Genomic DNA, 25,004 nt, shown 5'->3' on the forward strand with positions numbered 1-25,004 from the left:
TTGAGTGGTTCATTTTCTTTGTATTTTGCAATAATATGAGTGATCAATACAGATTTTCGTTTACTTAAGAAATACCTTATGTACATTAAAGCTCGTTTAAAATAGATACATACAAATAGATTGATTACATAATGACTTTCTACAATTAAAATATGGAATACATTCCAAATAAATTTGACCTGCTGCCAGTGCAGAACAAAAACAAAATTCACATTATAAATATGCAACAGATTATCAAGAGATATACAAAATGTACGATTATATCACAATAATAAAGGAATACATACATTTTCTGAAATGATATTCAAAGCCCGACAAAATAACGACACGACGACAAATCAGGTGCAAAAAAACATTCAACGCAGTTGCATGCGTAGCGTTGCGTACGTAAAGAGATAATACTAAATTAGAATCATATTTTATCATCATATATACTCCGGGAGATAAAGTTGCTTTGCGTTGCGTTGCGTTGCGCTGCCTCAATTATCATTGGATAAATTGGTGATCTTGGTCGCGTACATGTTGGCCACCTTGTAGATAAATTCATACTGCTCCTTGGTCTGAACGGCGCTGGCACGTCCGCGCCGCACATAGTACACCAGCTGTGGTATGTCCACGGATCGCTTGGGCGTCTCCAAGCTGCGAATGGCCATGTCCGAGGCAATGATGGTGCCGGTGCGGCCCGTGCCTGGAGAACAATGAACGGTTAGCGGTCTAGAGGGGCGGGAAGGGACAGAGAAACAACGAAACAATTAACAAGCCATGCAGGACGCCACATCCCCCCACACTTACCCCTGCTGGCTGCGAGTGGCTGAGCCTGCCCTGCTGCTGCCCACATTTCCATTTATCTCCTCAGCCTTGCCGACAGCCGCCTCCGCATCCACCGACGACTCGGCCGTCGTTGACTTCTCCTTCAGATCGCTGGCCTGCTGCTCCAGGCAGTACGACTTCAGGGAGGAGCGTGCCTCCAGCAGCATGGCAATGATGGGCGCCTCCTCGGCCGGCACACCCGCCTCGGGCCACTTGTACCAGTAGTGGGTGAGCTCGCGGCACTCCTCGCCATCCACGCGCTTCAGCATGAGCGTGGAAATGGCATACTTGTCCTTGACCTCGCGATTCTTCAGCGTCACCTGGTAGTCCCCATAGCTGCTGTGATTATCCAACGTGGCCGACGGCGGCAGATACTCGGCGCACTTTTCGATGCCGTTCTCGTTGAGATCCGTGGCCTGGATAATCACGCGTGACTGCTGCTCCCAGATCATGCGCCAAAAGTCACTTGTGGTGCTCTCCATGGGCGCCTGGCAGGCAATGTAGTAGTTGGGCGCATCCCGCGGGCCCTGTGGGGTGTAGCAAGGGGAACGGGTGATGACATAACCATTAATTAAAACTTATTGTGCCTCTGCCGCCCACTCCCACACTCCCTCACTCCCACCAATGAATGGAATGAAATGAAATGAATGTTCGCTGAGCATTTTCTGATAAACGAGCCATCAAATCGCACGACTGCCGCCGCTCGAATCATGACTCTCGGCCAGCTGCATTGTGTCGCCTCATTGCACTCCACATGGTCACGCGTCAGTGCAAATCCTCCTCTTCAAAAGCGTAGCTAATCCCTCCCCTCTGTGTGCTTCTGTGTCCTGCATTCGACACTCAATGGCTGAGAGTTTTGGTGTTCGTTTCGTGATGTAAGGGCATTTTACACTTCGCTGGCACAAACTTTCGCTTCTTTTCTCGCAATTATCATGATCATTACCTTTCGCTCAAAGCCAAAGCCAAAGCCAACGCCAAAGCTGAAGCTCATTTGCTTGCACACAGAGTGTGGAGTGTGGAGTGTGGAGTGCAAGAAAACAAAAGACTTGCTGCTAAATCTACGAGTCACAGTCATGGCCAGGTCTAGCAGTCTCATGAGGCGTGTAATTATTCGGGCGCCATGTTTAATAGGCCCTCGCTGGAGAAGAAGCATCAGCCGCAATCGTCAGCCCCTTCGTCATGCAAGGCTCGTCCCGTGGCGAAACGTTGCAAGTTGAGAGCCCAAGAGCCACCCACTCTGGAGGCCACATCTCGCTCATCCATGTGTGTGTGTGCAAAGGCATTACCTCTGGTTACTTACCCGCACATAATTGGCATTAATGTATTCCGTTTTGTCATCATCGCTGCGTCGCTGAAGCACCACACGCGTCTCAGGAAGCGGAATCACGTTGGCGTAGCTGCGGTTCCAACAGTTCAAAGATGCGTCACCCGATTCGAGTTGATGTTTATATGGAAAAGCAGGAAGATGGAACTCAGTAAAGTAATTAATCCAACAACGACGGGGGTCACTCACCGATTCTTGTCCTCACAGCCGGCTGGCACCTCGTCCGCTCGCGCAATGATCTGCGGCACATCGCGGAACTCCTCGAATATGCTGGAGCGCCGCTCCACGAACTTGCCCAACTCCACGGCGGAGAGCAGGTTGTGCCGCAGCGATGGATCGTCGAAGGCCGCATTCCCGTAGGTGCGCTTCGAGGCACGCAAGTCCCTGCCCTTCCGCCGCACACTGCCCAGCACCGAGACATTGTCCAGTGAGTAGGCATCCAAGCTGACGGGTCGACAGCGCTGCCCGTAGGACATTTGCTTCTGGCGCTTGCGCATCAGATAGAGAAAAGCCACCAGCAGGATCAGGGCCACCACTCCGATGACGCTCACTGTGATGGCGATAATCACATTGACATCCGTGCCACCACCCTGCGCGGGGCTGTTGCCCATGTCGTTGGGAAACGCTGCCATTATGATGTTCGGGGCAGTGGGTGACTCACTGGAGGCAAGGAAGTCCGAAGGCTCTTCGGTGGTAGTCGCAGGGGGAGCCCGGATCAGCGTTGTGTTCTCTGGCAGCATGCTGATCGCTGGCCTCAAGCTGCTCGAGTTGACTTCTGTTGGCGTTGGGAGAGTTGTCGTTGTGGTTGTTGACTTTGTTGTGCTATCATCCAGCAGGGATATCAACGGCGGTTGCATTTCAGTCGTTGTTTTTGCCGTTGTGCTGGTGCTGCTGCTGGTGCTTGTGGTGGCTGCTTCTGTTGTGGTTGTTGTGCCGTTTCCTGCCATAGTTTTGGCTAATGTTTGCTTTGGCTCTGGCTGCTGCTCCTCCCCTTTGATAACTTGTTTTTCATGCACTTCATCCACCTGTTGTTGTTGGCCTTTGCCCGTGTCGTTCTCCTCATCGTAATGCTCATCCGATGGCGCTCCCTTTGCACCTGTTGCTGCTTTCCCTGTTTCCCTCTCGTCCAAAGCATTTAGGGTAGGAGCTTCCCCTGCCCCCACTGCCGCTGCCGCCCCTACTCCTGCTGCTGCTGCTGTTGTGGTCGCCGCCTCTTCTTCAGCTTCTGCTTCGCCAATGTTGTTCGTTTCCAGCGAGGATTCGTGCTCGTTATTTGCCTTCGGGCCGAGGTCACTGAACAGGGGGCTAACGGTAACGGTAACACCAACGGTAACCTCTGTGCCCTGTTTAACCTCCTCTTGTGTGGCAGGTGTTGTGGCAATTGTTGTGGCAGCTGTTGTTGTTGTTGTTGTTGTTGAGGAGTTCTTTAAAAAGTTCTCACTTGTATCGGTTTTCTTGCTATTTATGGAACTGAAAATGTCCTCAGTGGTTGCCTCTTCCTCCTTCGATTTGCTTACTGTTGGCTCTGCTGTTGTTGTTGTTGTTGCTGGAACTGTACCTGGAGGAGCTGGCACTGTTGCCGTTTCTAAATTCACTTCATTGCTAATTTGGACAATTTCCGTTTGCGTTGGCGTTGGCGTTGGCGTTGGCGTCGTTGTCTCCTCCACAGTTGTTGCCTCCTCCTCAGCTGTTGTTGTTTTAGTTGTTGTTGTACTCGTACTCGTAATTGTTGTTGCTGTTGTTGTTGTCTCGCTTTTTTGTTCACTTAACTCGTACTGCGGCACCGTCGTTGGCGTTGTCGTCGTCGTTGTGCTTGCGCTCTCCTCGACAGCCGCTCGACTACTAACTGCTGTTGTCGTGGGGTCCGTTGGCTCTTGCTGTTGCTGTTGCTGTTGCTCCCTCTCTGACTGCGACTGTGACTGGGACTGAGACTGCTTGGGGCTTGGGGAGACAGCATTGATGACGTCGTCGTCGTCGTTCGTGTGCGGCGTTGCGGCTTTTATTGCCATTTCAGTTGTGTTGGAACTGGGACTCGGTGCACTTGAAACCCCATCGATGCTGCTCGTTCTGGCAGTCGTAATCATCTCCTGGTCTGCGTCTACCGCCCCCACAGCTGGTGACACATGTGGAGCGATCCCTGCCGGCGTGGATGATGATGATGTTGGTGACTCCATTGTTGCTGCAGTTGCAGTTGCAGTTGCACTTTCAATTGCCATTGCAGCTGTTGTTAGCTGCAGTTCCTCCGCTTTGGTTGTTGCCTCCTCCGTTACCGCCACAAGCTCCGCGGAACGGACGCTGGTTGTGGTCTCTGGCCTGGCAGTGGATGTGAGCACCTCCTGCTCCAAGGTTTCCTTTGCCACAGTTGTGGTTTCTATGACAAGAACCGGTTCAGTCAGATTGAGTCCATGGCCACCTCCAGCCGCTGTAAATGGAGCCACAGTCGTCTCTGGTGTCGCTTGTCCTTCCAAGGACTCTGTGGTGACCTGCGTGGCCTCTTCGGTGGCATCCAGTGTGGTGCTGACTGCAAACTCTGTTCGGTTCTCGGCCGTAGAGGGCACTGGCGACTGCATCAGTGCAATCTGCTGCCAGTCCAACAGATTCTTCTCCTTGTGCAGCTCCGTTTGGTTCTGCGGCGGCTCCTCTATGTCATTGGCGAGCTCTGCGGTCGGCAGCACCATCGCCGTGGCATTATCTGCCCCAGTGGCATGTTCTGGGGTAAGTGTGGAGCTACCCACTGGTGTCGCAGGACTCTTGGGCACCGACTTCATTCCCGCCAGACTCCACACTTCCGCCGTGTTGGGCAGCAGCAACTGCTGCGCATTCGTGGAGTTTTCGCTGATGAATTTTGCTCGCTTCTCCGGCAGCTGGCGCACCGTCGAAGTGGACTCTTCAATGGCGTTCTCATTGGAGGCAAAGGGCAGAGGAGTTGTCGTGATTTTGGGCAGTGCTCGCAGCTTCATGGGCGTGACGGCAGCCTCTGTGGTGGATGCCAGCTGCATGGCACGTCCATGCTCCGTGGATCGACTGGCATTCGTTGCTGTTGCTTCCTGCGTAACCTTTTGGCTGACTTCTGTTGTCGTTGTGGCAGGATCTTCCTTGGCTGTGGCTTCTGTATCCTTTGGTGGCTCTTGCGCTGCTTTGGCTGCCACACGAACAATGTCAGGGTCAATGGCAGCAGCAGCAGCCGCTGTGGAAGTGGCATTCAAATTATTGGCAGCAGTCGTCTCCTCCTCCATGCCAACGACAGGGGTTTCCGTTTCGCTGTTGGTTTCTCTTTTCGCAATGAAACGTGCCTGTGTTATGGCCAAAATGACGACAACGACCAGCACTAAGCCATCGTTCAGCCAACGGCCCGCACGCATTTTGTCTCTCTTTAGCTCTCTAGCTGTCTCTGTTGCACTCTCCCTTTAGGTCTCTGTCTGTGTCTGTGTCTGTGGGTCAAGTGAACAATTCTACTCTGGGCGTTGTTTGTGTCTCTTGCTGTTTTGTGGGTTTTCAGTCGCTTAAAAATACATTTTCATTCCATTTGTGCGCCATTCCATGGGGTTCTCTTCGCTGTAATGTTGTGCACCGAATTTCAATTTATTGCCCTGTAAGAAAAGAGAGAGAGGGAAGGGGAATTGCATTTAGTTAATTGTGTGAAATATTCCCGTGTAGCTGGAGAGTTTCGCTTTCTATACTGGGAGCCTCTTGCCGTATCTGTTTCTGGGTTCTGTAATTATTGTCGCATTGAGACACGTTCGTTGACATTCCCTCGGGGCATGGGACACCCACCCCCACCCCCCTGCTCAAGTTCAAGGTCGACTGTTGGTTCAGTCCAGAGAGCAGGGGCATTGGTTGAGCAAATATAAACTCAACTCAATTACGAACAAATACAGAAATGCCGAAGTTCAGCTGTGACACTTCTGTGGAGGCTTCTCCACCCATTGCATAAACACCATTGAAGCGGAATCGAACACAAAAGTTCATTCCACTCGAGTGTCGGAGTCTGATGCCCCTCCACAACGGCCAAATCGTAGCCAAAGTGCAGCTGGTGTTTGGGTTCATTCAACTGCGGGGGTACAGTTCATGGCAAGTGCACCTCCATGGCCTCCACGCGACAGAAGCAGAGCAACTCCCAATACGATTCCACGAGCACACAAAAATATATTCAAAGGTGCGGTGCGGGTATGGGTAGGTGTGTGGGTGTGTGGGTGTGTGGGTGTACGGGGGAGTCCATTCACCATGGTTATCTTGCTGTTGTTGGTGGAGTTGCCGTTGCCGTTGCCTTTGCCTGTTGTTATCTGCCCGATTCGCTCGATGCCATGTCAATAATGCATGCAAGCCACCCCCACCCAACCAGGCACTCTTCCCTCGCCCCACGGCCCTGTAAGCCTTCCATCCCATGATGGCAATTAACGCTAAAAGCCCCCGTTTTTTGGTGGTTGCTGCCTGCCTGCCGCCTGCTCGCCTGCCATTAATGACATTTCCCTCTTGGCTTGTCAGCGTGGAGCGAGAGGTGTGAGGTCCGAGGTGGCATTGCAGGTGTGGCGCCTCAGTCCCTAGGGGTGGCAGTGCTCTATTTGTTCCTCAATGAAGTTCGTTTCGGGCCAGAAAAATGAACAGAATCTTGGTGTTCAGGTGACTAATAAATTCTGCTAAATATGGTAGACGCACATGGGGATGGTATCTCTCTCTCTGTGTGTCTGTGTCTGTGGCTTGGTGTGTGCGTGCCACTGATAAGATTTGTTTAAGCAACAAAACAGAGCACACACAACCAGCCCAGAAGAGCAGGAGGGTAGCGGGTGTAGACTGGTGCACAAAATCACCGCAACAAGTAAAATATTTTGTAATAATTTTTTTATATTTTTTGAATGTCAACGTTGCTGCTGCCGCTGCTGATAAGAAGCGAACGGTAAAGGTAAATCGTTGTCAGGTGGAGGCCAGAAGTTAGTCATAAATTGTGGCCATAATATGATTGCCCGACAGAAGGAGGTGGCGCATGGACAGGCCAGCATTTATGGAGGGGTATAGGAGGGTAGCAGCAGCATTGAATTTACTGCTTCAAGGATTTCTCAGCTTTTCTAGTCTTTTTCTGTAGATTTGTGAGTACATTTCAACGTTCATTTAAGAGCCATGCCCCCCAGTCCAACATGTCACAAAAATGTACATTACACAAGCATTTCTACATGCTACATTGGGTACCTCCCAAAAGTATGCAATGAAAATGATGCCACGAGATGTTGTGGTATTCTTTATAAGCTTAAAAGTATGCTATGAAATATTTCATGGTAAAAGATAATTTAATGAAATAATTAAGTTAAATGAATAATAGAGGATGGTGTGCCCCTATCTGCTCTTCTGCCATTAAGAGATAAAACTGCAGATCACCGATCGTCATCGTGAGCTACAGCCATCGGCAGGTGAGCGAAGGGAGTGGAGTGGAGCAGATGAACCCTCCACTTAGCCCAACCGAAATCCACAGTTGTGCTGTGCCCGCAAGTTATGGGTTTGGGGCTGGAAACGTGACTCTCCTTAGAGCGAGAGAGCGGCATCCAATCCACGGCAAGTGCACCAACTGATGGCCATGAAAAGAGGGGGGATAATGGGTCCCCAGCAATGCAGCGTGGAAGAGAGGAAGGTGGCAGAGTGGCAGAGTTGTGGCTGCAGCGTGGAATCATTTCCGCTTCAGCGGCACGCACTGAGGATGAACGAATGGCTTAGAATGGTTTGGAATGGTCTGGCCTGATGGTCTGATGCTCTGCTGAATGGGCGCTTAGCTTACCAAAGACGATCCAAAGAATGACGACGCTGACGAGTCGTCGATGGTCGAGGATTATGGCAGATCATCAGAAGAATGTTAAACCAGTTGCTGCGGCCCAATAAAGATGCAAGCGGAGCCGGGAATTCGATTTGCAATTATGATTTTCACTTGCATTTCAATTGCCACAAAAAGTGGAGTGGAAATGGGCGAGATGGGAGCTGAGAGCTGGGAGGAGACATCTTAATGATTCTGTGATAATGATAGTAATCCGTACAGGGGGATCACGGGCGGGGCGGGGTTTATCTCCGCTCGTTTGATGGATGAGTGGCAAGTTCTGAAACCCTCATCATGAAATGGGCTTTATTTCCCCCTATTAAAAGCCAATTCTGACTTAACCCAAATCTGTGGATTACACGAGAAGCTTGCTGGAAGATTTCTGTGGAAGTGGAATGCCAAAGAATTTCAAAGAATCACAGAGAATTCTGATGATTAATCTCTTTGAGTCTTTGAGATGTTCGCTGCGTTGCGTAGTGAAATACTTGGAGCTGTGGTAGAAGCTGCTGCAGATGCTTATCAATAATAAATAGCGAGCGGGACTTGCTGCTGCTCCAAAATCAGCCAAGTGGAATGGCAACCAAAGAGGAGAGGCGCCTGCCCTGCCTCTGCATGTGGCACTGTGCTTGGGTTTGTTTTGTTTTTAGCTTGTGATTTACCGCAAGAGACACACATAACTGTTTGCCGCTCCACGCTCCTCTCTATACGAAATTGAAGAGGCATTCATTAGCGAGTGGCATGCCCCCGGCCAGCGCTTTACCACATGAAGTGCCAGCGAATGGCAAGTGCGAATTTGGTTTGTTTTATATTATTTATCTATTTCTACTCATTGATCTCTCACTCCACACTCCAAATTCTTTTCCTGCCCAGCCACCGCTGTTGGAGATTTTCTGCTGGCTTCTTTTGTGGTGACTCATTTGCATTTTAAATTTTTGCTTATATCACGCTCATGTCTGTGTTTTTCTTGTATTTATTTCTTGCTTTCAAACATTGACTGGAAAGTCCGTTACTCTGCCCCTAGGGCCGAACTTTCGATGCTGCGTGCGGGCGATTATAAAAGAAATCGAAATTCCCCAAATCAAACTTCAAACTCCGCAGTTTGGAGTCCAAATTCATCAATCGGAAGCTTCACCCAGCGACTGTTGCTGCTGCTGTTTCTGCTGTCAAATGCCGCAGATACGCAGATAAATTCATCATTCATCAATTGCTGACCTTGCTGGGGCCACAGCTTTTGGCGTTTATTGAACCGAACAGCAGCAGCAATCGAGTAGGAATTCCGCTGAATGTTGGCTAATGGATGCCCCAAAAGTGGCTTTATTTTGTGGGAATATAATCATCATTATGCTCTTTCTGGTAAATTCGTTTTTGTTGTCATCTGGTCATTAGATTCTATGCTCATAAATCGTTCAGATATGCATGTCCCGATAAGAGAGTCCTGGCCTGGCCACGCAACCTGCAAGTTAGCCCAAAAATCCACCACAAACCATTGTCTCTGTCGCTTATCCAGCTCCAGCAATTACCTCTAATGGCAGCACAGGGGGTGCACATGCAGTGGCACTTGTGCCGCATAATTGCCGCCCTGCCCGGCTAATGCAATTGAACAATTAGGAGGCAAGTGAATGGCTGCCACAAATGCAAATGCAAACACGACACAAGACAAACACATGACAGTACAGTGCAGTACATAGATGTAAATGGATAGATAGATATCTCTGCCATCTAATGTTGTGGCCATATTTCATGTTCCCATTCTGTCTTCTGTCTGTGTGCCGTGTGCCGTGTGCCCCCTTTTTGGGTCGCAATTTGCCACACAGAGTCGTGAAATTTGTCAACATTGAGCGTGCGCCCCACAGCCCCAACCCCTTGGCTCGCAGCTGACAAATTTGCTTGGGTTTGCTTTTAATTTGTGCTCCTTTGTTGGCGCAATCGCGATCTCGGGCGTCTGATGGGTGAGGCAATAGGCAATAAGGCGGTGAGCAATAAGTGGCAGCCAGTAAGCGGTTTATGGATGTCTTTCCAATTCGTTTCCATTTCTATGGCTTGATTTGATTGATGCCAAACATCAGGCATCAGGCAGAGTGGCAGGGAGTCAAATCTGGAGCATGGTAAATCCATTTGGGGAAATTCCTCAGTGTCTGCGGCTGCCCTTTCGCATGATTGGAGACCCCAAAAGCTTCAATTTGAATGTCACGAAATATGAACCGAAAAGCGAAGCAACGTTTCAGCTTGTTCGTTCGACTGAATGGCTGACTGGCTGACTGGCTGCCTGCCTGATACTGTCGCCGGACGTGGCCGAAAACAGCAAGGTAATTCCAGCATTGGGGCTGATCCGCGATCCATGGCTGTTGTTGCTGTTCGCTTGTAACGTGTACTAGTTTGGCTGGTTGGTTTGTCTTTTTGTTCGTTTGTTTGTTAATTGCGGGCGGCAGGGACAGGGGGCCAGAGGCGCTAGAGTTACAGACACAGCCACAGCCACAGCCACAGCGCAGCCGCAAAGTGAACCGAATTGAGGTTACTCCATCACCAGGCACAGGCAGAGGCAGAGGCAGAGACCAGCAGATGAGTTAACATTTCACGCATGCCCCTCGCACGCCACCGCCTGTTGTGGCTTTGGGAATGCATTAGACAGACGTGAGTCATGGATGTGTTTGGGGTTTCTACTACTCTTGGAGTTACGTCTGATGCCCGGTGGGAACCATGCAAATGTTGCTGCAGATTTTGCAAGCGATCTCCATGGCAGAACTCCCACTCACGCCTTCCCCCTAACGCCTCAGCTGTTCAGTGAAGCCCCAAAGAAAGCAAAAGTGGGTGGTGCCACCAAAGCACTTTTACTTTTCGCTCTAGCAGCAGCAGCAGGCACATTTCCAATTTTCCACAGTGGCAGATCGTTTTTCGAGACAAGTTTTCCCCGGGCTCTAAACGGGTTCCCGCTGCAAGCTGCACGCTCCATTCGCTTAGGAGAGTGTCACTGATTGAGTGTGTTTCTCTCTCTCTGCTGTCACTAGTGGGCGTTGCCGCCTCCGAGTTACAGTTTCATTATATAATGCGCCACCACCCGGCGACTTTCAATCGAGAGCGATCTCCCACTCTCTCTCTCTCTCTAGAGGTAGATTTCTCCCACGCTCCCATCCGATAAACTCTTTTTTTTTGGCACTTTTTCTTTCCGGCATTCATAATTATTACTTTTCACAAATTAGCCGCACACAAATGGCACTTTCCCCATCTCCATTCTCCATTTACCATCTCCCCCCCATCCTCTGCTTCCCCCAGAGACACACACAGAAAGAGAGAGGGAGAGAGAGAGAGAGAGAGAGTGACTTATCGAAAATTAGTTTTTTGTTTTTGTGGGTCAAGTCTTCTGTTTCTCCTCCTCTCTCCTCGCTGGCGAATCTCCCAGCCGTCCCATGACGAGTGCTAATTGAAGATGGGGAGCTGAAGCCTCAAGGGTTCAAGGTCTGGCTCTGTGGAGCTGATTGATTAGCGGCGTCACGCTAATTGCTAGTCCAGGGACTGACTCCTCTCGATTATTGGCAGACCGCAGACCCTTTTTCTCGATCCAATCCGATTCGGATCTCTGGCGAGTGCGCAATAAATTTGCTGCTCAACTTAATCCATTAGCCATGGTTCGAGCGGGCTTGGGCATGGTTGGGAGGTTTATTTGTCTGTCTGGAGTGAGTCCAGATAATCGAATTCATATAAATTCATTTGCATATCATAAAACAAAGCGCAAAACTGTGCGGGGAATGCCCCCAGAGAGCAGGTTTTGAGGCACTAGAAACAGGTTTTGCACACTCGAGACGAGAACTTTGAACAAGCGCAATAGAAATCTCGAGTTCATTTGCCACCAAATTACAAAAAGTACTACAAAAAACACACGAAAACAATAAATATTCTGTGGGTATGGCAAAGCAGGGCCTGCATGCAAATGCAGCTGCAAGATTCAGTCTGCGTCTCGGTGTCTCTCTGCCCCACTCGCCCCATTCGAATGATGATGAAATATGGCACTAACTTGCTGCGAGCATCTGTATCTGTGGCACGGGCACACTTGCTGCTCGGAGGCAGTGTAAACAAATGGAATGGAGGCAAAAGGCAAATGCATCTGCAACAACTGCGACCGCTACGACCCGACACCATGCGAAAGGTAAACAAAAAAGGCAAATGCATTAGGAATGCATAAGGTGCAAACATTCGTATTGCATGTGTGGCATGTGGCTCTCGTTTGTGGCAACATCTTGAATTTTGAATTCAGCTAAATGGCTTTCAAGCGGAGGAAACTAGTTCAGAGGCTGCCTCGAGGCGCAGAGAGACCCAAATGTGGCGGACCCAAAACGGGGTTGACTTCCTGCACACACACACACACACACACTCGCACTCGCTTGACCCCCTTCCCCCTGACCCAAGCAGAGACCCCAAGATGTAACTACGCTGGCAAATGCTGGTCTTAATTCAATTACGTCCAATCAGTGCCATGCCCCCGCCCAAGTGTCTGCCTGGCGATTGTTTGCTTGTTATTTGTTGCCGTTGCTGTTGTTGCTGCAAGTGTGCAAAGTGTCGTTTCTAGAATTGAATTAAAATTACAATGGGAAAAGCTCTGGCTGTGGTCAAAAGCTCCCTACCCCGCTCCCGCTGTCTTATGCACCTGCCTGGGGTATACAGATAAAGAATGCAACTTCCTGGCGATGTCACAAAAGTTGTGGCAAGTGCAGTGGACATACGACACCTGTGACTAAAACTTAATTAAAGTTTTAATTAAATAAAGCCCTAAGGCAAAACGGTATGGAGCTGACAAAAGAGGAATTGAATGGAAAAGGAAAGAGCAGAAGGTGGGCGGGATGCCACTGTTGCTGCAATGGAATGAAATGGAATGGAATCGAACGGAAGAAACGATGCTTTAGCTGTGGGAGGAGTAGTTGGTTCTCCTCTGATCTTTTACTGTTCTGTTTATTTATGTGGATTACAATTGAAAAAGCAAGAAAAAGCACCAAAAAGTAGGAACAGCGCACGAATCGAACCACAAGATAAGCGAAGCAATGAAACGATGAAAGACGAGACGCAGAAACCAGAAACACAAAAGCAAGAGCCAAGAACGGAGAGAAACGAATGCGAAACTAAAGACAAAAGCAAACCAAATGGCAGAGAGACAGACAAACAGACTAAAAAAAGCTCATAGGTCAGGTCTCAGGTCTCAGGTGATACAGCAGGGGGCAAGAACTGCTCTCTCTCTCTCTCTCTTTGCCCTGCCATTCGATTATTTATGTCTTAAAGAGAAGAAGAGGAGGAGAAGAAGAGAGGCGAGTCGGGGCATGCATCAAGTATTTATGTTAGTAAGACACCCCTCCGGTGGACTGGACTGCAGCTTTACCTTAATGACACGCTATCGGGGAGTCAGTCATCAAGGTGTGTGCGCAATTAGGGGCACGAGAAGAGTGTGAAAGTGGAGCGAGCATCCGAACAGATACCAGATACCTCCATTAAAGCGAGATTGAGCACGGATCAAGATCATCTTTCAGCGTATTAGAACGATTGTGGAAGCGGCTGCTCGATGATAAAATCCAAACCAAACGCTGGTACGTGTGGATGGGGACTTCCCTCTGGCATTTCTAAGAAGCTTACTACTATCTCTCTATTCACAGCACTACTATGCAGTGCAGCTACATGTTAGCCGATGATTCTCCTCCGGTTCTCGATTCGCCACACACAAAGGCAGGGCTGGCCAGGCACGTCTCTCGAATCTCAAACAGCCAACAGTCGTCTTTGTCGTTTCACACAACACACAAATTCTGAATTCGAAACGTGACTCACCGCAACCAGCGATCTCTTCGTGCACCAACGAGACCTTCACTCGAATAGGGCACCGGCATGGGGCAGCAGGAGACCATCCATTGGAGTGGCCGACCGGTTTCCTCGATTCTCTGTGGCAACATTCCATCGTGCTCCTCTGTCTCTACCTGAAAATCATTTTCGTTTCGTCATCGACCGACTCTCTGCCTCATTTGGCATTCAAAACGTTTATTTATTAGCTTAGACCCCCAAGACCCAAGACCCAGCCCATTATCCAGCGATTTATGCTGAAAACCCGCCGCCACATAATGCATAATGTATTCTCTCCACTAGCATTTGTTTTCCGAGGCTTCGTTTGCAGTGGCAGTTGCAGTTGCAGCGCCAATTGCAGCCATTGTTGCTGCCTTTCGGCTCCTCTTGCTGCTAATGCTAAGTAACCTCTAATTAAATTGTTGTCTGTGGCAGCAGCAGTGTCTCGGCCGGCCTTGGCATGCAGCTTTCGATGCTGGGGGTTTTCCACTGCGACTCCGAGAGGAGAGTCTTCGTTGCATGAATGACTCCGCTTAACAATTCATTTCTTTGTTGCACCTAGTTGGCACATTGCAAGATCGAAAATATGGCGTCATCACGGAGATATTCTAGCTATATGTAGATCCTTGGGCTACAAGGAGCCCAACAACGAATTTCGTGTCTATTTTCGATTGTAAACACCAATGCCACGGCATTGAAGTGTGCCATAAAGAGAACTAATTCATTTTTTTGAACGCTTAAACTGCTGTTGCACCGAACGTGCCACATGGGTGTGCAGGCAACTTGCTATACGTTTCGCAATGGACACAATTATGGCATATTTAATAATAATTGCGCTAGTCTAGCAGTATTTCCACACACATGTGCGAAACTTAGTACGTACATACAACGGATATTATATTTATTTCTGGCGCGCATAAAAATGGAATCCGAATTATAACAAAGCGCAGAAAGGAAAAGCAACAGCAACAACAAAAGAAGTAATTACAAAAAAAATAGCCAAGAGAGAACGGTGTAGGTGGTAGAAACTCGACTAAAGGATACCCAGCAGAGGCCACTGCGTATGAATAAGAACATCGAATATAAACTATTGCCATCCAACTTAAGGTTATACAGGGGGCGGATCATGGTCCAGCAGTATCTGGTATAGATACCTCCCCCGCCTGCTGTCTCTAAGATAACTTTCATTTAAAATTTACTCTAAACCAATACACCCATCGTACACTATGTGAATGCTAGGTATTGAAACAGCACAGATGTTGAAAGTCGTTTTGCGGGTTTGACCACTGGCCCCCGTGCTCTCTCGCTCTTCGCTCTCTCACCCAAAAGCTGAGCTTAAGCCAGAGATTGTCAACCGCAGAACCAGAGTGTAAGATAGAAAGAGAAGGGACTAGTAGTAGGTGTAGGAGAAGCTGATAGACTCACTCACCAAAATGCTTTTTATGGACTTCTGGACACTAGTGTTCCCCCCTCTCGCCGTGACGCAGCAACAGCAGGTAGCTCCAATTGTAAATGAACTATTTCAGCACTTTTGTTAACGGTTTAATGGTTCATTGTTGTTGAAACACACTTTTTGGCTTTATTTACTGCGAACTTCGGAGCGGGCGGCTTCCGCGTTGCCAACAACAATAGAATGTGAATAAATATGGTTGCTTTTCCTGTTGTTGTTTTTGCATTTGCTTTGCAACTCTCCGATTCTCTGATTTGATTTTCTCTCTCGGGTGCTAAACACTTGACTCGTGCGATTTCTAATGCTAATGGCTGGAAATTGCCATCCAATTGCAACTAATTGCAACTTTTAATTAACATATTTCACTGGAATCGCACTTTCAGGCGACGACTTTTTTCCTTTTTGGTTTCCTTCTCCTTTTCCTCCTCCCCCTTCGCAACACATACGCGCGCTTTTTCCGGTCGTATGTTGCCTTTTGCGTTTGTTTGCGGGCTTTTTATGTTCACTTAACTTCACTAGATTTCCGTATAATAGAACCCAATACACAATAATTTAATTTTTGTGATTGTGCCTCCGGCTCTGCTAAACACTTGTATATTTATTAAACAAAAAACACTCCAAGTATCCACGTACGAAGCCCCGACAGCAGCAGCAGAGAGCACACACGTCCGTCTCGTTCGATGGCCAAACACGCTTTGGTGCGATGGAGCAAAATGAAATGTGAGGCAGAGAGAGCGAGAGCCCCACACAGCCAGCAGAGCCCCACACTATGGAGAGTGTTGGAGCTGCTGCTCTGAGTAGGCGGCGGCGCTGACGCCGTCAGCAGCAGCATTGATGCGCATGTCTGCAGGCAGAATGCATTTTTCCACAGTGGTGTCGCCTTATCAGGAGTCCTTCAGGAATGTGTTGCCCAGGCAACAGCCAGTGCGCTACCTGTGCGCCCACAACAAATCTCAGGCTTGTGGCAGGGGGCAGAACAGGTTCCACACGTCTCCAGTTTCCTTGTACGACCCGCTGGCGAGGCTTGTGTGTGTTTGCCAAACAAAACGCATGACTGCAGCTGAGGAGGCGTCTCTCCTCCAGCAGGCCGGAAATTGCCAGACAGACATAAACATGAAATTGTTTGCTTTACGGAAACATTTTTAAGGGCGTTCCCCGCCCGATAAGCATGGGATTGATGGACGCCCCTCGAATTACAAACTAAATGATATCCCACCCACTTTTGCCAGCTGCCGCAGCGGCGAGGACTGGCGACTGGCACCCATCCTGCTTCGTGTCGCTTTGTTTCAATCATTTCAATTAGCAATGCAACATTTAATTTCAGCACAAGAGTGAAAGTAAATGGAAAAGCCAAGGCAATCTATCCTCTTCTGCACGGCACGCAAATCGATGATTGGGCTTATTGGAGAATCTCGTGCTGCCAGTCGACGGCATTCAGCTGGGGCTTGAACCGCTTCAGGGGACCTGCAAAAGGTAGACGATGAATCGGACGAGCTGGAGCAACATCTTTTGAGATAAACCTACTTATTAAAGCGTAGCGCTGCTCCTTTTGCAGGGCCATGTAGTCCACATTTGGGCCCGTCAGATGCTGCGCCAGTGAGCCACTGCTGCTGCCCACCAGCTCGGGTATCCAGATCTCGTCCAGGGCCGACTCCACTGTCTGCAGCAGCGTCTTGAATTCACGCTGCAGTGCCTGCGCCAGCGTGTCCTCGCCCCCGCCCAGCTGCAGCAGCGCTTTGCATGTGTCACGCACAACCTGCTGCTGCTGGCCGATCTTCGTGACGTGCTGGTGCAGCGCATCGATGAGCGCAATGTCTTCGAAGGGGTTGCCCGGCTTCAGGCTGAGCAGCTTGCGTTCGTGCTTGCGTCGATTTTTGCTCGAGCGGAATGTCTTGCTACACAGCAGCGGAGGGAAGGGAGGAAGCGTAGCGAAAAGTGAAACTATGTAGTCTTGGCTGTGCCCCGGCGCCTTACCCTGTGCCGCGGGATGTGCCGCTGTAGCGGGAGGACTGCATACTCGACGTGTCCGAGAGCAGATCCACCTCGTCAATGTCCACATCGCCGTCGCCACCCTCTGTGTCAGCGCCATTGGCCCGACGCTGTCGTATGTCCAGCAGACGTTGCTTGTACTCCAGAAAGAGCTGCAGATCCGACTTCAGGGAGTTGTGCATCTGTCCCGCATGGGCCACCAAAGCGGGGGCTATCTTCTCATCTGCAGGTAGACAGAGATTCAGGACAGGGATTCGGAGTGGAGAAAAGCTTCCCTTTGCTTACCCAAAATATCTCCACCCTGTAGACCCGCCTCGTAGATGGCCTTGCCATAGAGATGTCCTTCTAGCAGCACCTCCATGTGCTTCTCCGTATCCCGGACATGCTCCTTAACCAACTCGGATGCCTCCAGGTGTCTGCCCTGCTGCTGCAGCGGACCCACAAGCGATAGAGCCACCTGCTCCAACGGCTGCTCCCCCAGAGCCTTGGCCAGCACCAAGACCCGCTGCCAGTCGAGTGTGTGTCGTGCGCTGAGCAGCGCCTGCTGCAGCTCCCCGCCACGCTCGTACATGAGACTCGCATTCTCCAGCTTGGCACTCGCCCTCAGCTGATCCGCATAGGCCACGCACAGGCGACGATGGAACTCCGGATGAGCCTTGTACGAGGACAAGGCGACAGTGTAGAGGCCATGCTTCCGCGTGAACTCCATTGCCTCCTCGTGGTGCTCCTCGCCGCAGCGAGCGAGATGCTGCACCGCTGATGAGTAGCGCTTGAGATGATCGTCGATCCGGAACTTGCGATAGTCCTCGGGCAGCGCCTTCAGCTCGTTCAGATACTGCAGGAACTCCTTGGGATCCTTTTGCGATTTCTGCGCCACAAACAGAGCCATGCCGAGGTCATAGCTGCCCAGGGCCACGTTGTACAGCTCGTTGATGTCCACGAGGTACATCAGGTACTTGAGGTACTGATCCTCCTGCCCGGGATGCTCCAGGTCCTGTCGAACGAGCTTCAGTGCCGCATTTACATCTCCCAGCCGCACACACACCGTCACCAAGGGCAAACGGAAGCGAGCGCGTTCCTTGGCGCTGGGGGTCTCCGTCATGCGTTTGCTCAGCAGGCCGCAGATATAGGCCACCTTCTGCTCAAACTTGAAGCCAGGCGGCAGGCGCTGTGGCGCCTCGTTGGACCTCTGCGGGTACATGGCGGTGGTGTCTGCGTCCTGCAGTTCGCTGATGAACAGGCACAGCCACTGGCTCTCCTGGATCTCGCGCAGAAATACATCCACACGGGCCACAAACTTCTCCACATTCGTGTCGCAGATGATGTTCAGATTGATGCGATGCTTCCGCAGCAGCTTCATGGCCGCCAGGTACCTGCCACGCCTGTCGTTAAGCAGCACCTTCACCTGATCCAGGACCAGCAATCGTGGATAAATTGCCTCCAGATTGCCACGCGGCAGCTGCAGCACCACGCGCGCCTCCTCGTCTACGGCCGTGACCAGCTTGGCTCCCCTCTCGATGCTGCGCGTGGCCAAATGCTGACGATTTTCGGTGTCCACAAAGTGGAGAGCGTTCATTTGGGTGTAGGCCAGATAGGTGCCGAAAAAGAGAAACGAAGTAACATCCTCGGCAATCCGTTGTGGCCCATTTCCACCCAGTTGCAGCAGCTGCTGACTGCGCAGGGTGACGAGTCCACCTAAAAATATACAAAATGGATCAAAGGGAGTTCTAGGAATTCGATTCAGTGATACGCACTTTGGAGTGAAGACTCAAACTGTTTGGCATGTGCCACAGCGAAAGTGTTGTCCGCTGTGAGGCTGACGTCGTAGGTCTTTGCGCTGTCGAGTGTATGGGCATAGATACTCCTGCTATTGTGGGTTGCCCTCGAAAGGGCTTTCACCAGACCATTGATCCTCAGGGAGGTCAGCACGGTGTAGCAATCGTTGCTCTTGTGCAGCCACAGCAGGCGTGTGTTTCCCTGAACGCTAGTCGTGGCCAGCAGCTGACCATTGCTGGCAAAGTATGTAAAGTTGGAGAGCTGCAGGAGCTGCTCATCGCTTGACCGAATATCGATGGAGCCCCTGGGCTCTGGCTGCAGCTGCAGGCGCTCCTTGAGCTCGTAGAAGTGGAACCTTTGATCGCAGGCGTACACACACAGCTGCTGATCGTCCCAGGCAATGGCATTGATGTAGTTGTCCAGCTGCAGCACGCACTGGGACATGGGCGGCGGCACCACGGCCCGGGCAAAGTCTGTGAGGAGCAGCCGCTTGCCATCGATCACGCCCACGATGCCTTGGCGGGCATTGGGCTCCACATCGAAGGCCCAGCTGTAGACGAGCTGTTTGCCACTCTCGAGGAGCACATGGAGCGTCTGCTCCGCACCCATGCGGGTGTCCCAGTGCAGCACAGCCACGGGATCGGTGTCTGCGTAGACGAGGACCTGCTTGAGGTACCAATGATAGTTTCCAATTGTGTACAGATACACCCGCTGCTGCTGCTCCCGCTTCCTCGATGTGCGGATGGCCAGAATGTCCGAGTTTTCGCTCCACTTGAGCTGCACTATTTGCTCCTCTTGCAGGTCGAAGGGCAGGACGATTTCCCTATGCCGCAGGCCGTTCTTCTCGAACAGTGATATGGTCGACTTGTTGGGGAACCACTGTGGCAGGGCAATCCAGTTGCCCGATGGACGCCATGCGATTATCTCCCTCAGATTGCTGCTCTTTTCGGCCGTGTGCTGGAGCTTGCCCTCGCAGTCGTACACCTTGAAGGTGCGTCCCCCAGACACATATGAGATCACAAAGTAGGCGCCATCCCCTCGCCAGGCAATGTTCACCTCCTTGCTGTGCAAGTCCTGCGTGTCCTGGGTGGGTTGATCTGTAGACTGCTTGGCAGCCTGCTTGCCAGCAGAGCCATGAAACTGCGTCTCCTTCTTGCCCCATCCCACGTTGACGAACTGCTGATCGGCGGGCAGTTCCGCCTCCAGCGGCTGCTCAGCGATCACATCGAAGGTGGAGTTCATCACCACCACATTGTGGGAGCTGGTTATGAAGGCCACCACCTCCTGGTTGGGCGACCAGGCCATCCGCTCGATTCCCACGTCGCAGTAGGTGCCTTCGCTGGTGGCCAGAGTCTCCGGATCGATGAGCAGCACCTCACCGGCTCGTGTGGCCACACAGATAACATTGTTTAGCTGCAGGAACTCGGCTGCCACGATGTCGGGCAGATCCGCGATTACTTTCGGTGGAGCATCACCGGTCGCCCTCACGGCGTACACATTGCTCTCGGTGGCTATGTAGCTGGTCTCCAGGCCGATCTCCGGCTCCTGCAGCATCTGCCGGGGCTGGGACACCTTCGTTTGTTGCTCATTGCAGTATTGCAACTTCAAATTGCGCATATTTCCAAAATATTGCACGTGCGAAACAGCGCAACCAGTGTGACCGCGATACCGACAAACCTTAGGAAATATACCCTTGCATTTTCAAAATATACTGTAAATATACCGTGAATCTTTAATTATTTTCCTCGATTTTGATGTTCTATTTAATATTACTACCTAGTTAGGAGTCTCCGCGCTAGAACTATAATTTCATCCGACTTATCAATCCATTCTCCACTAGAGTGGCTAGTTTTCACGACTGCCTTTTCTTGGAATGTTTCCAAATCAAGTTTAAAGCTAAAAAGGTCAACGAACAAAAATAGCAGAAATCGACCATTTGTTGCTTGGCAACAGGTAGTTATAGTATAGTATGAGCATTTATATACCCTATTTCCATGAATTAATATTAAAATTTCAAATCTGCTCTCAAACATTAATAATGACTTTTCCTAGACTGACATGTTTTTAAACTTTTCATATGCCTATATATATATATGTTTGCATGTTTTTGCATTGATTGGAGCCAGAGTTTCCTAATTTTCTTCAATTCGAGGATATTCATCCCGCCATTGGTACTAAATGTTGCTTATTCCGGGCCAAATGTTGAGGAACAATGCTGCAAGCAGTGTGACCCTTGGAAACATACCGAAATATACCTTCTCATACACCGTTAATATACCAAGGAAATCAAAGAACTTAGCCCCCATGGCCCTCCATTTAAAAGGTGCACATCTAAAGTAGAAGCGCGGAAAATTAAACGTAAGTGGGATGGGATTGTAGGGACTCAATGTACTCACTTTCGACGTCCAAATATCCAGGCAGTTTAGCTACTTAGGAATCGATATCACTGTTCACAGTCATAGCGTGACTTAAAAGTACTCGTGACAGGTAACAAGGTAACCAGGTATATCACGGTATATTTCTGAGGGTCACACTGTTGTGCACAACACTAGCGCAAGATGGCTACTCAGGAGAAGATTTCCCTGACGTTTCAGTAGCAGGAGAGGATTTCCCTGACAAGAAAGTCCCAAACCCGAACAAGCGAGTGTAACACAACACTGTAACACAACACTAGCCCAAGATGGCTGCGCTCTCGTGTGAATTTTTTGTTTTATAAATCAAATATTTATAAATCAAATATTGTGCTCAAAATATTGTTTGTCCCCAAAGAAATGGCCGTGCGTGGGCTCCACTCAGATTAGATGAAAGTGCGCGGAATGCATCAGCAGAAGGACAGCGAACGCAGCGAACAGTTGTGAAAAAAGCAATAGAAAATTCCATAAAACCAGCCAGCCAGTTGCTGTTGCTGGCCTGGTCGTCGTCGTCGTCGTCGTCTAGTGTATATGTATGTGGATATCGGAAAGATCGGGAAGTTGGGAAGGTGCGTGTTATCCCTGCATTAGTGTGTGTGTGTGTTGGTTGTGCAAATGCTTATAAATATGCATAATATTGTAAAATATACATAGAAGGGCCATCAAATCAAGTGAAATAATGTGCATGTGTCCGATTGCTTGATGCGCCAGCAGCAGCAGCATCAGCATCGTCGCAGACGTCAGCAGTGGCAGTAGCAGCAGCAGAGTTGGAGGCATTCTGGAATGTAGCAGCCCCCCCATCCACACTGAGAATTGGGTAAGCTATCCCACAGCATCGGCATCGGCCAGGTGCAGAAATGTCTGTGCTGTCTGTGTGTAAATGGAGATATTTTGTTTTGTGGCACGAAGCTGAAGCTGAAGCTTTCCAACGCCCTTTTCAAGCGTCGCGCTGTCTGCTTCCTTAATACCCTTGTGCGTGTGTGTGTGTGAGTGTGTCGTGTCTGTGGGTGAAAGTGACGAGAGCGTGCGAAAAAAGGATAACACTACTCATCAGGGCTGTGGTGCCCAATAAGCCAAAGGCGTGGAATTTCTCGGTTAAATTGCATTGCATAAAGACTTTGCTTGCCTCATCATTATCATGATGATAATTATAAATACATATAGGAGGCAAAATTGGCAAACGTTAGGCAAAAATATATACATATAAAGAGTGTTTGCTGGTTTTTGGGTCACACCACACACACTGCATCCCATTCCATTGATGACTTGAATGCTTGATGACAACCAAAACACGCTCTTTTCAATATCTGCTTTACAGCCTGTTGTCTGAGGTCAACTAGTTTATTCCGTAGTAGTATCATAATGTCCGATGTGGGCAAAAACGAAAGCAAAAACTACGCATTTTTGTTCAATCATAATACGGGCAAAACAAAAACACGTTTTACAACTCTGCGGCGGCTCCCATCCAGCGGCGCGGCGCGAAATTTCGTATATCTCTTGTTGTTGTCCATAGCTCCACACACGCACACATTTGCATATGCATACATATATACATGTAGGCACAGCAAACGGGCCATGAATGACTAGTGGGGATGACAGGCGGCCAGAAAGACCAAGCCGGGCCAGGCCGATAAATGCGTACGACAGGCAGCGCCTCCTACAACAAAAACAATAATTAAAGGCAATAACCGAAGCGTAACCGCATCGTAGTTTTGTTATGGATTTCCGTTCGTTCGTAGTAATAGTTTGTTGTTCTGCTGGTCAGTTGGCTTCTGCGTCGTCGGCACAAATTTTCGTGCGCTGACGTCACGTACAGACGCAACCATGGTGTACTCGAACAAGGTGAGGCTTCCCCAACTGCGCTCTCAGCAAAACTATGATGTTTCTTGTGCCGCGTTCGTCGAAGAGAGATAGTGAGAGAGTAAGCATTCCCTACTTACACCTTGCTGGCAACAACCGTCATAGTCGGCGCCACAAAGCTCACTCGCTCCACAGCTCCATCTCTCTCGCTCTCGTTGTTTGTTTGTGTATTTCAACATGCGTGGGCGTTGTACCCGTTTCATTTGTGCCTCTTCCTGGGCCTGTGTGTGTGTGTGCGTGAGGTCAGTATTGCGTGAACTTTTTGCTCTGGATTGAGTAGTGTGCGAAGTATCTCATTTGCTAGATTGTGAGATAGGGGGGAGGCTCATTATCTCTGTCATCTTCACTTGCGCTAATTGGACTTTTGCATGCGCATTTCACTCTTGTCGTGAAGAGAGGGAGGTTTATATTGAATGCCAATTGGGGCTATCCATTATTCCGATTAGGCATGTGACCAATAACCTATTGCCTTACATCATTCTGAATTTGGTGGGGGATTCGACTGTTATCTGAGCTTTTTTTTGTGACATTATGACAGGTGGACACACGAGCAGGCAGCCAGGCTGGCAATAATTTTGCTATCTGCTCGGGGCAGATGGATGGCACTGCAGCACCTGCTGATTCCGTTATCGTCTTTCTGCTGATACGACACACCATTAATTTCCACTGTTCCCGTTCCGTTTTGTTTCATTTTTTTCGGGTTTCTCCATTCTCCTTTGCTCCTTTGTTTGTTTTTATGCTGGTTTCGCACACATTTTAAGCTCTTCTGCTATTTTTAGCACACGTACGCGCTGCCTGGTCCTCTCCTTCTCTTCTTCTCTTTGTGCGAATTTAATTTGTGAGAGCTGATGACGTCAGGCAATGTTCTCGTTCTGCTCTGAGTTTCTCTATTCACGCTGTGCCGTTAATGCAGTGAGGGGTGGGGTGGCGCAATGCTAATTGTACTTCAAATATGCAAAAAATTCCAGCGAGAAAAATCGCAAAATATCACGAACTGCAGCTGCAGAAGCAGCCGAAACCGAAATAACAACAATAAACATTTTCATGTCTACATTCCGTCATACCATCTCTCTCTCTCTCCTCAAACAGTGGCAACAAATTGCTTGGAAATGGCGAATGAAATTGTAAACATGCAAAAATGCCAAAACCATGGCCCCCAGAGGCTGTAATTAGCAAACAAAATCGATCCGCACTGACAAATACCCTGTCCGCTCTCTACGTGTATGTTTGTGTTTGCGTGTGTAAATCTCCCATGAGGTCTGAAACCGCAGCGTGGCTTACTTTCAACGAATATGTCCAAAAAGTGAGACCCCAACTGGCAACCACTGGCAACACCAAAATTGGCCTAAAGTGTGTGGGGCAACATGTGTTTGATTTCATTAGTATGTCGCTATGCAACTGAACGCCGGCAAGGAAGGGGGCAGTGAGAGAGAGAGAGATCTAAGTTTTGAAAAGGCATGCAACAAGTCGACAAATATCGCATGCGATAAAAGCAAGCCACACAGAAAGAGCGAGAGAGAGAGAGCCGGCATGCACACAGTAGGAGAGAGAATAAACGCAAAGCTCTCTCTCTCTCTCTGGCTTTGGGGCTTTGGGGCCCTGACTTCAATCTTGCAGCTTTCAATCCAAAACTCGCAATTGAAGCGCGCGGTCGGTCACGAACAAAAATCTCTCGAGTCACGCATGCGCAGGCTCTCGACTCTCGTCCGTCGCTCCCCAGGCGCATCGGCTCGTGTGTGTGCTTGTATCTCAGCGTGTGTGTTGGCTAATACTCAA

The 25,004-nt window shown here is 49.7% G+C and overlaps 3 protein-coding genes across 6 annotated transcripts in view; 1 reads left to right on the forward strand and 2 right to left on the reverse strand.

The window, feature by feature from the left end:
- On the reverse strand, positions 1-15,901 carry LOC117896753 (mucin-5AC). 2 transcript variants are annotated; one of them, XM_034805224.1, is made up of 6 exons: positions 15,172-15,901; positions 3,855-5,724; positions 2,324-3,686; positions 2,111-2,207; positions 793-1,337; positions 1-714 (listed from the first exon to the last, which is right to left on the reverse strand). In XM_034805224.1, the coding sequence occupies exons 2-6, from the start codon at positions 5,494-5,496 to the stop codon at positions 480-482; spliced, it is 3,882 nt and encodes a 1,293-aa protein (XP_034661115.1). In that variant the 5' UTR covers positions 5,497-5,724; positions 15,172-15,901; the 3' UTR covers positions 1-479. The 2 variants fall into 2 exon arrangements, with proteins under 2 accessions (XP_034661115.1, XP_034661114.1); XM_034805223.1 differs by having other exon boundaries at positions 2,324-5,724.
- The window catches only part of LOC117896756 (tyrosine-protein kinase CSK), a 26,586-nt gene continuing 11,500 nt past the window's right edge, over positions 9,919-25,004 (forward strand). Inside the window, exons 1-2 of one of the 3 annotated variants that reach the window (XM_034805228.1) lie at positions 9,919-9,924; positions 17,957-17,962. In XM_034805228.1, coding sequence (XP_034661119.1) covers positions 17,957-17,962 — 6 coding nt within the window. In that variant the 5' untranslated portion in view covers positions 9,919-9,924. Of the gene's footprint in view, positions 9,925-17,956; positions 17,963-21,618; positions 22,186-25,004 lie in introns of those variants that run through there. The other 2 variants (XM_034805230.1, XM_034805229.1) reach the window with 2 other exon arrangements.
- LOC117896755 (putative elongator complex protein 1) lies at positions 16,485-20,637 on the reverse strand. Its single transcript, XM_034805226.1, has 5 exons — positions 18,936-20,637; positions 17,467-18,876; positions 17,167-17,404; positions 16,717-17,087; positions 16,485-16,656 (listed from the first exon to the last, which is right to left on the reverse strand). Exons 1-5 carry the CDS (start codon positions 20,572-20,574, stop codon positions 16,592-16,594), a joined length of 3,723 nt encoding a protein of 1,240 aa, XP_034661117.1. The 5' UTR covers positions 20,575-20,637; the 3' UTR covers positions 16,485-16,591.

This window comes from Drosophila subobscura, chromosome O (assembly GCF_008121235.1).
Source record: "Drosophila subobscura isolate 14011-0131.10 chromosome O, UCBerk_Dsub_1.0, whole genome shotgun sequence".
Classification (NCBI taxonomy): domain Eukaryota; kingdom Metazoa; phylum Arthropoda; class Insecta; order Diptera; family Drosophilidae; genus Drosophila; species Drosophila subobscura.

Excerpts from the sequence above, each read along its gene's own strand:
- LOC117896753 (XM_034805223.1), bottom strand. The coding sequence starts at position 5,496 with ATGCGTGCGGGCCGTTGGCTGAACGATGGCTTAGTGCTGGTCGTTGTC. Across the intron at positions 2,208-2,323 it reads GGCTGTGAGGACAAGAATCG|CTACGCCAACGTGATTCCGC; the intron begins GTGAGTGACCCC and ends TTGGAACCGCAG. Across the intron at positions 1,338-2,110 it reads TTAATGCCAATTATGTGCGG|GGCCCGCGGGATGCGCCCAA; the intron begins GTAAGTAACCAG and ends TACACCCCACAG.
- LOC117896755 (XM_034805226.1), bottom strand. The coding sequence starts at position 20,574 with ATGCGCAATTTGAAGTTGCAATACTGCAATGAGCAACAAACGAAGGTG. Across the intron at positions 18,877-18,935 it reads GTTTGAGTCTTCACTCCAAA|GTGGACTCGTCACCCTGCGC; the intron begins GTGCGTATCACT and ends GTATATTTTTAG. Across the intron at positions 17,088-17,166 it reads GGCACATCCCGCGGCACAGG|CAAGACATTCCGCTCGAGCA; the intron begins GTAAGGCGCCGG and ends GCTGCTGTGTAG.